The sequence below is a fragment of the Callospermophilus lateralis genome, chromosome 6 (assembly GCF_048772815.1).
Source record: "Callospermophilus lateralis isolate mCalLat2 chromosome 6, mCalLat2.hap1, whole genome shotgun sequence".
Classification (NCBI taxonomy): domain Eukaryota; kingdom Metazoa; phylum Chordata; class Mammalia; order Rodentia; family Sciuridae; genus Callospermophilus; species Callospermophilus lateralis.
The window spans coordinates 136,134,516-136,150,460 of NC_135310.1; the positions used below are offsets into that span (position 1 = coordinate 136,134,516).

Genomic DNA, 15,945 nt, shown 5'->3' on the forward strand with positions numbered 1-15,945 from the left:
TTTTTTTTTTTTTTTTTTTAAATCCAGGATTTACCAGGGAATTTCAACAGGCTGTTCTTTTTTTTTTTTAATATTTATTTTTTAGTTATTGGCAGGCACATCATCTTTGTATGTGGTGCTGAGGATCGAACCCAGGCCCCATGCATGCCAGGCGAGCGCGCTACCGCTTGAGCTACATCCCCAGCCCACTCAGGCTCTTCTTAACTCTTAATATACGGATCCAGTCCATCAGGTTGTCTGCTGTGTACTATTGTATACTGTTTGCATGTACCTTGCCCGCTGGGCCATGCCCTGTTGGGTGGATGTTCAAAAGGTTTCCACCTTCTGTAATGGACACAATACTCCAATGAGTAACCTTGAGCAGGAGGCCTGGTTGGGCGTGGCTCTCCTTGAGGCAGCCTGTGTGGAATTGTTGAGCAGCACAGGGCCTTAGTCAGAGACTCCTTGTTTCTCTTTTCTTCTTGAGAAATAGATGTAGAAACAGCCTTGTTAATGTACTAAAAGAATTATATCGGGTGCCACATGAAGCCCTAATCCTAATGCCTAGCACATAGCAGAGGATTTCTAATGTAGGAGCTCTTGTTTTTATTGTTGTTTGTGGAACTGGGGATTTGGTGAAGCTGTTACTGTGCAGGTCTGTGACTTCAGGGCATGGAGTGTGGGCTCTTCCATTCTCAGTTCCCTTCATGTGCTCTCTGGGCTGTTCTCCTGATCCATTGGGACTTTAGGTTCCCAGTATGGGAGCCATAGCTGCCACCTTCCCTTCTGAAAGGAGGTGCCTAGGGTCAGTGCATCCTCACCCCCTTCCAACCTCTGAGTCTTCTCCAAGTTTCATTGACCCAATATAATTATAATTCATCTAAGTAAACAATAGGGTTAAAATTATTAAAAGGTTCTAAATATAAAAAAATATATTTAGTAAAAAAACATGTTTCCAGGTAAGAAAGTCTTTATGTGGTAAAATATAATTATAAAACATCTAAGTAAACAATAGGATCTAAGTAATATAAACATCTATAAATAAAGGATAAATATTAAAATTGTTTCTTTAATAACTAAGTTGTTTATATATGTAACACCAATATTTAAAAGTATTCAAGGTCATTTCCTAGAAGCAAATATTAATGTGCTGATATAAACCAAAGTTTATTTACATATTAAAGTGACAAACATTTCTTAAAATGTTAATTACATTGTGTCTGTTAAGTTTTATTCTTTAGAGGATCTAACGGGACAAATGAAGGTTTGTACATCTCTGGTGAAACAGCAACTGTTATTTTAGAGTATTGTTCCACATTACAGAGTCTAAAACTTGGTTAATATAAAAACATCAATAAAATTGTAGTACACTACTCTTCTTTACATATTCAATGTGCTTGTTTACATTGGCTAGACCCCGAAATCTCTCTTTTGTGTTTTTTTGTTTTGTTTTGTTTTGTTTTTTGTTTTTTGTTTTTTGGTTTTTTTTGGCTTAAATATGAGGCATCACTGAAGGTGGTGTGCTACTCTGACCATCTCACTTTTAGAGAGTAGAGTGTCTGCTGCTGGCCAACAATAAAGGCTTAATTGGAATGGCAATGTGTGGTCCAAGAGTTATTTGAGGGTCTTGGTATTGGTATAACATACATCCAGGGGAATTTGCAGTCTGAGGCTATTATTCTCCTTTTAGTTATAGCACTTGCTCCCCAGTGCAATGTAATCTCTTGAGGGTTTTCAATGCTTTATGGCCAGGTACTGAGGTGCATACTTACAATCCCAGTAACTTGGGAGGCTGAGGCAGGAGGATCAAAGATTCCAAGCCAGCCTGGGCAACATAGTCAGACACTGTCTCAAATAAAAATATAAAAAGTTTTGGGGGTGTAGCTTAGTAGTAAAGTGCCCCAGGACACAATCCCTGGTACTACACACACACACACACACACACACACACACAGTCCAGCAGCCTCATGCATGCCAAGTGATTGCCATCAGTTTTAGACAACTCAAGGGAGCCAATACTGACCATGTAATCGCTTAGAATATTCCGTGGCCACAGTGTCCCAGCTGATGATGCTACTGTGAAAGACTGCAGAATCAAAATGGAATTATTTGTTCCAAAGCCTCACAAAAGTGGAGGGCACAGGACCATGCAGGAGAAGGTCCTTGAGCTTGGTCCTTTGATAATAGACTTTCAGGAGGACTCTGCCAAAACCACAACATTACACACACACAAAAAAAACTGCTTCTAAACTCCTTACTCTCCAAACAAGATCATAGGATTTTTATCATTGGCTCTCAAGAGATTAATAAAACACAGAATGGGACCTGCAAATTCCAAGAAACTCCAGGAGAGCCTTTCTTCTGCACTGCAGAGGAGTCTATTATGGTTCCTTCTCAAGCACATTTTGAAATTGGTGGCCAAATGATTCCAAAGACAATTAAAAACAGTAATGGCTTCCACGTGGAATGTTCCAGTTGAACATCTCTCAAACAGCTGCTCTTTAAGAAGTACATTTTAAGCCAGGTGAGGTGGGCCATGCCTGTAATTTCAGATTCTCTGGAGCCTGAGGCAGGAGGATGGCAAGATTCAGGCCAGACTTGGCCATTTGGTAAGCCTGTTTAAAAATAAAACAAAGAGAACTGGGCAGGTAGCTTAGTGGTAGAGTGCCCCTAGTTCAATGCTCAGTACTGGAGGAGGGGAGAGCAAGTTTTTAGGCTTCAAGTTGGTTTTATCAAGTTCTCTGATTACATGGAAAAAGGAAAACTGAATCATCTCTGTTAAAAGTTGAAGTATTATTTCATAGGACATAACATTTCTTATTCACTTTAAATATCTTTCATGACTCTGGTTAAATGACTTATCTTTTATAATGATCTAGGACCCCAAGCTTCATGAAGTGCTTTAAATCTTTTGAGATTATTTACTAACTTCTCCATGATCAAAGACTACATTGTCACTTGACCTTGAGCTAACATTGGGATGTTCTAGAGAATTCCATAGTTGCTGAAGGGATTTTTAGAAGAGAGACATTAAGACAATTACCCTTATTTGATGTGATGGGAAGTCCTGTCCAATATGACATAATTTTTTAAAGTTATATTTATTTGGATATTTTATTAATTTTGCTTTAAAATGGCAAAAATTCATAAAAAAGCTCATATGTTTTCAGACATAAATCTGGACACTATATTACAATGTATGCCAATCAAATCACCTTGTTAATAGCTATTTATAGTAAATTCCCAACAGATTTTTAACCCTGTTAAAAAATCTAAATTTGTATCATCAAGAGCTGTCATTTGGATTTTTTCCCTGAACATAACTAAAATCATATTAATTGATTAAGGAAAAAAAAAAACTTCTAACAAGTTTATTGAACACAGGTCTCTCATCTATCTATCTATGTATTTATTTATTCATTTCTTTATTTACTTTTGCTAGGGAAAAGACCAAGGAAGACCCCTGAGGAGGAAAGTGGAACTGTGTCCTGGTTGGGATGGCACCCCTGGGTTATGGAAACCCAGCTAAAACCAGTCATTGTCAGAGGACCTTAGCAGCCAGAGAGGGCTTTTGAAACTGCATTTTCTCAATGGTTATCTATGATTGAAAACATGCTAATTATCAGAATACACACACACACACACACACACACACACAGAGAGAGAGAGAGAGAGAGAGAGAGAGAGAGAGAGAGAGAGAATTATATCCATTTGATGGATTAATCCACTGATTGGATTTCAGCTCTCATGATCTGATCGTTTCACCTCCTGCATTAACACAGAGGCTTTTGGAGGACAACTCATATCCAAACCATATCAGAGACACTTGACTTTGACATGTATCTTCTGCTCCCCAGCTTCCCAAAGAGCTCACAGTTTCCACCCTCAATGGATAATGAAGACTGGACTCTCATATGTAACCATACAATGGGACCCCAACCTGGGTGACTCTCCTGAGGAGAGCAATGGAGTTGCCTCTTTGGGAAGTTCCTTGAGGGAGGAATAAGGCCCTATCATTTGTCTATGTTCCCTGAATTCTTTTCACCTTTATTCAGCAGGACCACCTCAGGAAAAAAGTCAGGAAGGTTTTTGAAAGTCTCTTAAAATTTGTTAAAATTTGTTAAAAATCATAATTTTGATCTGATACGCCTAGATTAATATGTTTTTCTGATTACATTCTGCTTTGTTCTAAGGCCAATTCACAAGGGTTAATTCTCAGTCTAATAGGTTTTTAACATATAACCTACAAGGCTTTTGTCTGTCTATTTTGTGTAGGTGCACTGGTGTACTGTCCATCTACATGTATTGCTATGTCTACATATATTTGATACTAAAACTTGACATATGAGCTCATTAATTAAAATTTAAAAAATGGATCCTTTGGTTCATATTATTTAAAAGGTTCAAATGAAATTGGGTAAATAAATAAAAGTAAAAATGTCTTTAAAGCTACTAATGCAACTTAAACAAGTTACAGATTTGTTTCTAGGTGGTCAAACAGTGTTAATAAAATGTTAATGTCTATAAAGTGTCTAATATCCATTGTCTCTAGGATTTTTCTTCAATTGGAAAAAAATTACAAATACTATTCAATGCACTTGTCTTATACCGCTTTTAACAAAACAATGTAAATTAGATCTGACCTATATGAAATTAATCATGAATGTGTTGTTAGAGACATCTCATTGGTTTACAAATTTTAAATGGTAATAGTTAAATATAATATAAAGTAATCTTAACTCCTTAAATTCCATAAGTAAAAATATTTATGCACTGTTGGTGTTTTCATATATTGGTAAATTTAAAAAATTTAAAATTACTTTATGTTATCACAAAAACAAGGTAGCTAAAAGTTAAAAGTCCCAGCGGGTATAATTCTATATATAAAAAGTCAAGAGGTTTCAACTGCATTTCAATTAGAGTACTGTAAATATATTTCCTGTTATTAAAATGAATTAATTTATCTAAAGTCACAAATTGACAAGGGTTATTTTAAGGTATAAACAAAAAGAGGGTTCAATGGATTAAAAATTATTAAAAGGTTCTAAATATAAAAAATATATTTAGTAAAAAAAAAAAACATGTTTCTAGGTAAGAAAGTCTTTATGTGGTAAAATATAATTATAATACAACTAAGTAAACAATAGGATCTAAGTAAGTAATATAAACATGTATAAATAAAGATTAAATATTAAAATGTTTCTTTATAATAAGTTGTTTATATATGTAACACAAATAGTTAAAAGTATTCAAGGTTATTCCCTAAGAGCAAATATTAATGTGCTGATATAAACCAAAGTTTATTTACATATTAAAATGACAAACACTTCTTAAAATATTAATTATATTGTGTCTGTTAAGTTTTATTCTCTAGAAGAACTAACGGGATAAATAAAGGTTTGTACATCTCTGGTGAAACAGCAACTGTTATTTTAGAGTATTGTTCCACATTACAGAGTCTAAAACTTGGTTACTATAAAAACATCAATAAAATTTTAGTACACTGCTCTTCTTCTCATATTCAATGTGCTTCCTTACATTGGCTAGACCCCCAAATCTCTCATTTGTGGTTTTTTGCCTTAAAAATGAGGCATCACTGAAGGTGGTGTGCTACTCTGATGATCTCGCTTTTAGAGAGTAGAGTGTCTGCTGCTGGCCAGCAATAAAGGCTTAATTGGAATGACAATGTGTGGTCTAAGAGTTATTTAAGGGTCTCGTATTGGTATAACATTAAACCAGAGGCAAAAAAAAGCTAATGTGCTGGCTTGCTGACTGGAAAATTCTGGTCCTGCCTAGAGCCCAGAGGCCCCACTTATTAATGTTTTAATTTCTATGATTGGCTAGCTTACATGACAATAAGCAAGTCACTGAGTTGTGGATTTTGTGCTTATATAGTTTTTGGATGGACCAGGAAGCTGCTGTCCTGACACAGAGCTTGAGTCTCTTTGGTGGGTGACAGTCCCTAGTCAGGTAAGTAAAGCTCTTTTTTGATTTGAAATTCAGACTTAGAGTGCTTTCTGGAGGGACTCCCCATAACACCATCTACTTAGCAGGCTAAGGCAGAAGGATCTCAAATTCAAGGCCTGTCTCAGTAATTTAGTGAGAACCTGTCTCAAAACAAAAATTTGTTTTTGAAAAATGGGCTACGAAAATAGCTCAGTGGTATAGTTCCCCTGGGTTCAAACCTTGTACCCAAACTGAATAAATGAATAAATTAATTAACTAAGTAATTAATGAAAAAATGAAAAAAGCTGAGAATGTCGCTCAGGAGTAAAGCTCTCCTGGGTTCAATCCCCAATGCCAAAAAATAAAAAATAAAAATAAATAAATTCAGGGCCTAAATATTTTTTAAAAATTAACACCTTTACTCATAAAATTTCTGCAAAAGTCTAACTCTTCATAGAATAATAAAGACTAAAGCTTGGAGATGAGGTACCCAAGGCCTAATGAACAAGCAAAATAGAATTTAACAGTGACTTCCTGGTGGAAGAACACTGAGAGCCACTCCCTCCAAACCCACCTTGTTCAAATGTGGCTCAATGAGTTTCAACATTGATTCCTAGTCATCTATTAATTCCCTCCAATGGGAGACTAAACCAACCAGGAAAAGTCCATCCTGGCACTGAGAGAGAATCAAACCCTAACCATTATGTGATGCATCCAGAGAAAAAATCTTCATCCCATGGGAAAAACATAATGGTGCTCAAATCAACAGGCAGGAACTGTGTCAAATCCTGATGAAGGGGAAGCAGGGTGCTGTGAAGGGAGGGTCCCTGGGCAGCCCTGCCTGATGGCAGGAACTATCACAAACCAGTCAGCCCCAACCTCAGCTGTGCATAAAATCCACCCAAACCTGCACCCCCCAAACTCTAGGAGGACACCTATCCAGTAGCTGCCTGTTGTCCTTAAACTGAGGCCACCCTTGGTACTGAATCTGTGGAGTCAGTGATAATTGATTCAAAGCTGCCTTTGAAACCCTGTCTCCCTTTGCCTCCTGGATGGGGCTCTGACTCATCTTTCTTTAGGTGCCCTGCATTCCTGCCCTATTATGTCTGACTACACTTGTTCTTTGGCGAGCCACTGTCTGTTGTGACTTAGGTTGACATAAACTTCTACCTGCCTCCTGCACCAAGGGTGATAAGAGAAGGCAGGGCTGTGGCATGAAGTCACCCTTTCCAGCTGGCTACACACAGACAAATGGCAGACAGATTTAGAATTCAATTAAGAGACGAGATATCCATTGTTGTGGAGCCTAAAAAGCAATGAGGTCTCTGAAATTGTCTTAGCCCTACTTCACTGCACACTGGGGAGATTAAATGTGGGTCATTTGTGGTAAGACATTATGTGAAACAGAAACCAAAGATCATATCAGCCAACTGTAAGTATCCAACTGTGATGTGAGCATGGATATTCTCCAACAAGATAACCAAGAAGACCATCATGGTTTAGATGCTGTGTCTCCCAACAACTCACCTGTGAGACAATGATTTTGGAGGAGACATGATTGGTTTATGGCCTTAACCTTGTCTATAAATTAATTCCTAATGGGATGAACTGAGTGATAACAGGGAGCAGCAGGGGTGTGGCTGGAGGAAGATGATCATTGGGGGTGTGAATATGGTGTGTATATTTTGATTCTGGCAAGGGGCCATCTCTCTCCCTCTCTGTTCTCTAATAATGTGAGCACCTTCCCTCTGCCACAATCTCCCACCATAATGGTCAGCCTCACCTTGAAGGTGAGGGCCCAAGAAATGGAATCTGTTGTGTATGCATTGAGACCTCTGAAACCATGAGTCCCCAAATAAACTTTTCCTCCTCTGTAGTTGTTAGGCTTGGGTGTTGTAGTGACAGCATGAAAAAGCTAACACAAAGACAGAACAAACCAGAAATGCAATTCTGTAACTGACGCCAATCAAACCATTCCTTCTATATCTTTCCTGTAATTCCTCCCCTCACATGGCTCATCATCCAAGCATGCCCTCTATTTCTGTCTCTCCTTCATCAATTCCTGAATTACTTTTTACTCAGGCTCTTCAAATTTTCCTTTGCCTATAAACTTCTCACAGCCTAAAGAGCCCTGGAAACTACCTGGAGCAAAGGCTGCCTGAGAGATGTGCCCTTGGGTCCCTGATTCTGCAGGAAGACTCTCCAGTTGGTGGCCTCCCTGATGTCAGAAACACCTGCTGTCCAACCCTGTGTCTTTCTTTCCCATTCCCAAGTTGCCCACAGTTTCCACCCTTGGTGGATTTCAGACTTTTCCAAGTCTAATGGGGAATGTTGGCCCATGCCTATAATCACAGCAACCCAGGGGCCTGAGGCAGGAGGATGGCAAATTTGAGGCCAGCCTCAGCAACTTAGTGAGGACCTAAGCAATTCAGTGAGAGACTATCTCCAAATAAAAGCAAAAAATAAAAAGGGCAGGGGATATGGTTCAGTGGTTGAGAAAAATGGGTTCAATCCCCAGTACAGACAGACAAACATGAGAAGTCTTGCCATAAGTCTAGAAGACTGATTTCACCCTCCTTGTCTGCTCTTTCTCTCTGAGTGTGCCAAGATTTGCTGCGAGGTAACTCGACATTTGTGTGACTGTTGTCAGCATGGTTTCCATTCTGTGGTCTTCGTGGATGACACTACTGTCTTCAAAAACTGTTTTTACTTTGGAATTTTCGGAGAAAAAATTCAAATAATTTTGATATGGCCAAAGACCCCTTCGAAAGATATTTTCAGGTGTTCCTTGTTCTTAGGGATTCAGTGCTTTTCTGTCTCACGGGAGGAACAGGAGGATCACATATTGACAAAATTGAGTCCACGGGTGGAGTGCACAGAAGGACACACAGCTGACTGTCACACTCTCCTGGATTCTGCGCAAACCAGTCAGCCCCATGACCATCGGATTCAATCAATCAATCTGGAGGAAGAAAATCCAAACAGGATTAAGTGGGTGGAGATTGGAGAACCTGATCAAATACTGATTTCTGATTGGATGCCAGTCAATCAGATGGAGGTGGGGGCGTGGTCAGAGAGGACCATAAATGCTTCTGTGGAGCCAGAAGAGAAACACAAGAGTCCTGGAGCCCAAGGAGAACCAGCTTGGCTTGCTGAGGCTCCAAGAACCCTGCACACCTGGACAGATCCAGTAAGTCCCTCACTGCCCTTAGCACCACCCTGTTCCCGCCTCACCTATGCAGATTCAGAAACAATTTTTTTCCTGTCTTTTCTCATGAACCAATTTAGAATATCTATTTTGCCTTTCAGTGCAGTTTTACCTTGATCTGGAACCCTAGGATTTCCACTTTGGTTTATGTCACTTTCAATTTTCTTTTTTCTTTCTTTGGTATGGGCTATTGAACCCAGGGGCACTCAAACACTGAGCCACATCCCCAGCCCTGTTTTGTGCTGTATTTAGAGACAGGGTCTCACTTACTTGCTTAGCGCCTGCTTTGCTGAGGCTGACTTTGATCGCATGATCCCTCTGTCTCAATCTGTAGAGACCCTAGGATTACAGGCTTGTGCATGCATGCCCCCCACTTTTTCTTTTTCTAAATTGTTGTTTTCTAAAGTTTATATGGACAATATAACTTATTTATCCATTTATTTATTTGGTGGTATGGTGATTGAACCAGGGCCTTGTGCATGTGAGGCAAGCACTCTATCAACAGAGGTATGTCCCCAGCCAACATTTAATAATTTTTACCTGCTGCTGAGGATCAAGCCCAGTGCCTCACATGTCCTAGGAAAGTGCTCTTCCACTGAGCTCCAGGCAAAGCCAATTTAAAATTACTTAACCAAGGAAGTGGATTGCAATCCTATTTCATTCTAATTGATTGGAATTCTATTTTCTGATAATAGAAATACTTATTTTGTGTGCCCTTAAAATTATACTGTTTTGCTGGGCGTGATGGCACACACCTGTAATCCCTACACCTCCAGACTTTGAGGAGGCCAGAGTTCAAAGCCAGCCACAGCAGCAAGAGGTGCTAAACAAATCAGTGATATCCTGTCTCCAACTAAAATACAAAATATGGCTGGGGTAGTGACTTACTGGTTGAGTGTCCTGAATTCAATCGCCAATATTGCCTCATCCCCCAAATTATACTTCAAGGCTTATGTAGTTTTGTAATTTTATAATTTGTTGAAACAAATAAACAAAAAGCTTCAAACTATCTCATGCAACAGTTCACAGACTCTGTTCTTCTGATCTGTTTGTTCTCTTGAACTCCCCCCTAAGGTGGCAGATTCTGACATGTGTAACAAATATCCATGAGACTCTGTTGTAATATCCAAGTGTTTCATAATATGGGTACATGCTTAATAAGTGCCCATTTAATTTTTTTAAATTAAAAATAACATCACCCATGTGAAGGTAACTCCTTTCTGAGCCACTGTATATTATTGAAACTGAGGAGCCTATTGCATTAAGTCACATGACACTCCAATTCGCATTTTATAAGGACAAAAAAAAATCAAAGGCTTTCCCCCATTAAGGTTGGGGTGAGTATTTGGACTCCCCAGTATTCCCTTCCAATTGGCTGGCAATGGATGGGATAGTGGCCTTTTCTATGGACCATTTTCCAGGATCCTTATTTTTTCAGACTCCCCAGGATGAGCACCCAATCCCCACCCACGCTGCTGGAGCTGGCAGGGCGCAGCCTGCTGAGTGACAAGTCCAGGGCCATCCTGGACCTGGAGAACCTGCCCATAGAGCTCTTCCTGCCACTCTTTGTGGAGGCCTTCAGTAGGGGACACACTGAGGTCCTGAAGAAAATGGTGCAGGCCTGGCTCTTCACCTGCCTGCCCCTGGGGGCCCTGATGAGGAAGCCACAGCTGGAGATGCTCCCAGTGGCACTGGATGGGCTGGACATGCTGCTTGCCCAGAAGGATTGCCCCAGGTGAGGGGGACCCAGGTGGCCTGGAAGGGAGCACCCTCTGTGCCAGGGAAGGGATGGGTATAGGCAGGGAGAGTGGTTGCTGAAGTGTGCTCCACAGGCTTCCTGTGCTGCCAGCAAGGAGGGGTGGAGAGGCCTTGGCCATGCTGAGCCACATCTGGGAAAGGCTCCCAGATGTGGAGGTGCTTGTGGCAGCTGTGCTGACCCCTGAATGAGGCTGTACCTGCCCCTGCCTTAGTCTGTACAACTGGGTGCACCAGGCTAGTTTGGAGAAAAGTGTGACAGAAGGAAGAAGTGGAGCAGGGAGCAGCAGCTGAGAGTGGAAGGAAAGGGCCTCAGGGCTGAGACTCTGCTGTGGTCACCGCAGGAGGTGGAAACTGCTGGGGCTGGATTTGCGGATGGTTCCAAGGAACTTCTGGAGGATATGGTCTGGAGACATGGTCGATGCCTGCTCACCAGAGGACATTAAGAAAAATCGAACATTAAAACTTGGTCCAGCAATGGCAGCTAAGCTGCCCTTGAAGATTTTCATAGACTTGTGCCTCACAGAAGGGCCCCTGGCTGAATTCCTGACTCTCTTGTTCCTATGGGTCACACAGAGAAGGGACAGGCTGCACCTGTGTTGCAATAGGCTGAAGATCCTTGCGAAACCCATCCGCCACACCAGGAAGGTCCTGAGACTGTTGCAGCTGGACTCTATTAAGATGGTGGAAGTGCACTGCACCTGGGTGCCCTCCACCTTGGCTGATTATGCTCCTTTCTTGGGCCAGATGAGGAACCTGAGGAAGCTGCTTGTCTCCCAGGTCCGCATGCCTGCCCACACCTCCCCAGAGGAGCAGGAGTGGCTGCTCTCCCAGCTCACCTCGCAGTTCCTCAGGATGGACTGCCTGAGGAAGTTCTGTGTGGATGCTGTCCTCCTCCTCGAGGGCCACCTGGAACAGGTGCTGAGGTGAGTAAGGGGGATGAGCTTCCTCTGCAGACCAGTATGAGTAAATATGAAAGGGCACCTACTGTGTGCCAGCCACTGACACTCTCATGGTGAACAAGGCACTGGAAGGTAAATACCCCATTATCTGTTCCTGTTGTATCCTGAAGCTTGATCTCCTAACCTGTGTTAGAGGAAAGGGTTAAACCAAGTCTCATGGTCTGGGAAGTGACATCATGCTGGGAAGCCAGCTGATGTAAACAGGAGCTAGTGAGGGTAGATGAGGTTCCTTTTCTTGGAGGCCTTTCCAGTGACAAGTGTACAAAGCTGGGTAGAGGTGAAGACTTTGAAGGAGGGAAGCCCCCACACCTCTACCTGTTTAACAAGGAAGCTCTGTTTTCCTCCTTCTGGGAGCAGAGGAGCCCACTTCTAATTTCCTCCTGGGAAGGCAGCTGGAGTTCCAGGTGATGACTCAGGGGTTGTGAGTGAAAAGCAGGAAGTAAGCCCTTGCTGAGGGGACAGGGAGTGAGCCCTGCAGGAGTTAACCCCAGTGTGTTTTGACACATCTTTCCTGGATTTGTCTTTGGTGCATGGCTCTTCCTGACTTCCTGTGGCTAGATATGTGGCTTTCTGCTTGTCATTGAGGGTGACACTCATAGCGATGGAGGACCCACCTGGCCACACAAGTAGTGGTGAAAGATTCAGGTTGAAATGGAGTGACCTGAATGAGCAGATTCTACAAAATGTCAACCATATTCAGATGGCCATGGAGACATTGGGTTTAGGCCAATTCATTTTCTCCATCAGAACTAACTGCCTTGTTTCTCCTTAGGAACCTGAAGACCCCCCTGGAGACCCTCTCAATAACCAACTGCCCACTCTCAGATTCCGACTGGAATTATTTCTCCCCATGCCCAAACACCAGCCAGCTAAGGCACCTGGATCTGAGATACATCAAACTGACCAATTTCAGTCCAGAGCCCCTCAAAATTCTGCTGGAGACTGTTGCCTCCACCCTGAACAGGTTGGACATGGAAGCCTGTGAGATTGCGGACTTCCAGCTCCAAGCCATCCTGCCTGTCCTGAGCCACTGCTCTCAGCTCAGGACCTTGTGCTTTTTCCGGAATCGCATCTCCATGTCAATCCTCAGGGATCTGCTCTGTCACACTGCCAGGCTGAGCCAATTGAGCAGAGAGCTATACCCTGCCCCTCTGGAGAGCTATGATGCCCAGGGTGCCATCCACCGAGAGAGATGTTCCCAACTCTGCTGAGCTCACAGCACTATTGAAGGACTTTAGGCAGCCAAAGGTCCTTATTTTCGATACTGTGCCCTGTCCTCAATGTGGCCACATGTTCATCTACAATCAGGGCCTCATTCACTGTTTCTGTCCAACAGCTGCCTAGTTGGGTGTGTATGAAAATATGCCCTCTATGCAATTGGATGTATAACCAGGATGTCGAGGGATCATGAAGGAAACCCAGAGCCCAGCATTTCAGACACTGCCTGAAGTGTGGATGGGGAAAGGAATCAGATGCTGGGACTACATTAGAAGGAAGTCCCTGAAGATTGGACCTTCTGCATAGAGCCACATGTGTCTGTATAGAGTCATAACAAGGGGCGTGGATTTTTCGAATGCGGTTTAGGCTTCATGCACATATGAAGAAACTATTTTGTTTCATGGATAGTCCATAAATAAATAGTCTGAAATGAACGGAATCTCAAGATTAGTCCTCTGACATCTTCCATGATGGTTTTACCCAGTTTTCTGAATTTGACACTGGAATTCTCCAGGGGCTGACGGAGAAATACCACCAAGTACTTGGTGATCAATGAGGTTCATTCCCAGAAACTCAAAGCATCAAACTGAAATCAGGTCATTATCTGTGGCTACACTGTGGCATAATCCATGTAGGGGAACACAGGAGGCCTGGAGCATCCTAAGTGGACAGTAACATTTCAAAAAGCCCTTCTTAGGCTACCTCACTGCCACCTAGACACTCAAGGTACACCCATCCTTGTGGGTCTCCACATAGACCTAGAAACTTGGCGTCTTGTTCTTTGGATGCAATGAGAATAAAATAGGCTCTCTGGGCCTCACAAAACCTTGCCTGTCATCCTGCTACCAAGTCTTTCCTGAAATAATGTAGTCATGGCCAATGAAACCATCCAAATTAGCTTTCATCAAAATAGTAGAATTATATAGGTAGATAACAGTTGCAAATGTTTCTAAACTAAACTTAATAAATTACCACCTTCTGGTGGGGGAGAAGGCTGCTCATAACTGACAGATGTTCCCCTAATACTTCCCATCTCTCCCTACCCAGGGACACAAGGTTTTCAATCAGCAGATGATCATAGGATGAGGAAGGATGAGGTGGCTGAGGGCAAATGGGTGGCCCTGCCTGTGCTGCCTGGTCCTAGGCCAAGATCCCCTAAATGATGACTCCTGATGAGGACTCAGGCTGGTGGGGTTATGCAGTGACCTTAGCCTTTGCTTCACATCCAAGGAGGAGAAGGAGGTCCACCCAATATTCTTTTCAGTTATCCTAAAGGTGCCTGTGTATGTGTTCTAATTTGGGCCTGAAGGCTTCTCCATACATAGTGAAGTGGAACCCACCTGGATCTGTAAGCAGACTGCAGCTCACTCTTGGAACAGGTAGCAGAGTTCAGGTCCTACAAAGCCAGCCCATCTGTTCCCCACACAGCAATCTGTGTGCCTCACCCCTCTTTATGATACTTCCTTTCCTCTGGCTCTATGTCTAACTTGCGTGTGTGGCTAGGGGGAAGTTCTGAACAGCATTCATTCTGCTCTGCTGTTGAATTCTAGGATCAAATAAAGGCAAGGAAATCTGCAATATGAGATGTGTCATCACTGGTTGTTTTAAGGGTTCTTATGACCAAAAAGGGACTTGAAGATATTCTGGTGTGTCCAGACTCCTTGAATTTTATAAGTATTGTGAGCTGCATGTGTCCCCACACAGCCCTGGGACTAAAGCACCCAGACTGCTCTTTGAGCTTCTCATCTTTTGACTCTAGGTTCATCTGTGCTTTGAGATAGCCCACAACTGTAGGATGTCTTGGCAAACAGGACCATATCTGTAAGGTCAGAATTGGCCATGTCAGAAGGGGACTGGGTTCCACTCCCTGGAGTGCTACTGAAAGGTTCACATTCCTTTGTGCATCTGCATCAAAGGGGTCTAGATCCCCTTCTGGAACACTGGCCAATTTCACCTGTACAGTCTAGGTACCCAGAACCCATGCTTTTCTACAGAAATGAGTGAACTTCATAAAAGATAACTGAGGGCCTGGGGACATAGCTCAGTGGTAGAGCACTTGCCTAGCATGGGGAAAGACCTGGGTTCCATCCCCAGAACCACAAAAGTATGTGAACAAATAAGTGAAAAAGTAAATCCAATATGGATGTGACTCTCGGGGCCGGAGTTTTAATTTGAAGAAAATTGTCTATCTGAGAGGAGAACCAGAGCTCATATGAACACAATGATATGCATTCTTTAATTTGGATTTATACTTTCTACATTTAATTGGTATGCACTGGCATGTAAAATTGATGTCCTTAAAGATTCCTTTCAAAAAAAAAAACTGAAAACCTGGGATGAGGGTGTAGGTAAAGCAAGGAATGAAAGATAGATGGGCAACAAATGAAAGACAGAAATCCACATGAGTTTATTTTTCAGACTTGACAAGTGAAGGCCATCTCTCTATAGGAGAGAGAGGCAGAACAGGCTTGAGTTCTGGGACTTTTATAGGGGAAGCTCAGGAATCAGAGCTCAGTGGGCCCTAATGCAGGTGGTTAAGGGTTTGATTGGTATGAGGGAGTGATGAGCCTTTCTCAGTAACTCCCTTGGGCAGGAAAGTGAAATGTTTTCCTTAAAATGGCAGCTATCATTTAAGATGATCATCCAGGTGCTAAGCAAGAACCTTATAAGTACTAAAAAGAAAAGAATAAATTGGAAGAGAGTTGTTAGAGACACAGCAGAGACTCCCAAAACCTACCTGTGAGAACAGGGATGGGGAAGCATTCTTTGGTTCCCCTGCAAGCTAAAGGGTGTTTGGGAGGATTGGCTCACAAGCAGGCCTAAGAAAAATAAGCATGCAGAGGGAAGGTCTGCTATTATACTGTCATGATTGTGTTT

At 42.2% G+C, this 15,945-nt stretch overlaps 1 protein-coding gene across 1 annotated transcript; it reads left to right on the top strand.

The window, feature by feature from the left end:
- The first annotated feature begins 11,263 nt into the window (after positions 1-11,263).
- Positions 11,264-13,061, top strand: LOC143402179 (PRAME family member 5-like). The gene is made up of 2 exons (XM_076859599.1): positions 11,264-11,814; positions 12,623-13,061. Exons 1-2 carry the CDS (start codon positions 11,264-11,266, stop codon positions 13,059-13,061), a joined length of 990 nt encoding a protein of 329 aa, XP_076715714.1.
- Positions 13,062-15,945: the final 2,884 nt, after the last annotated feature.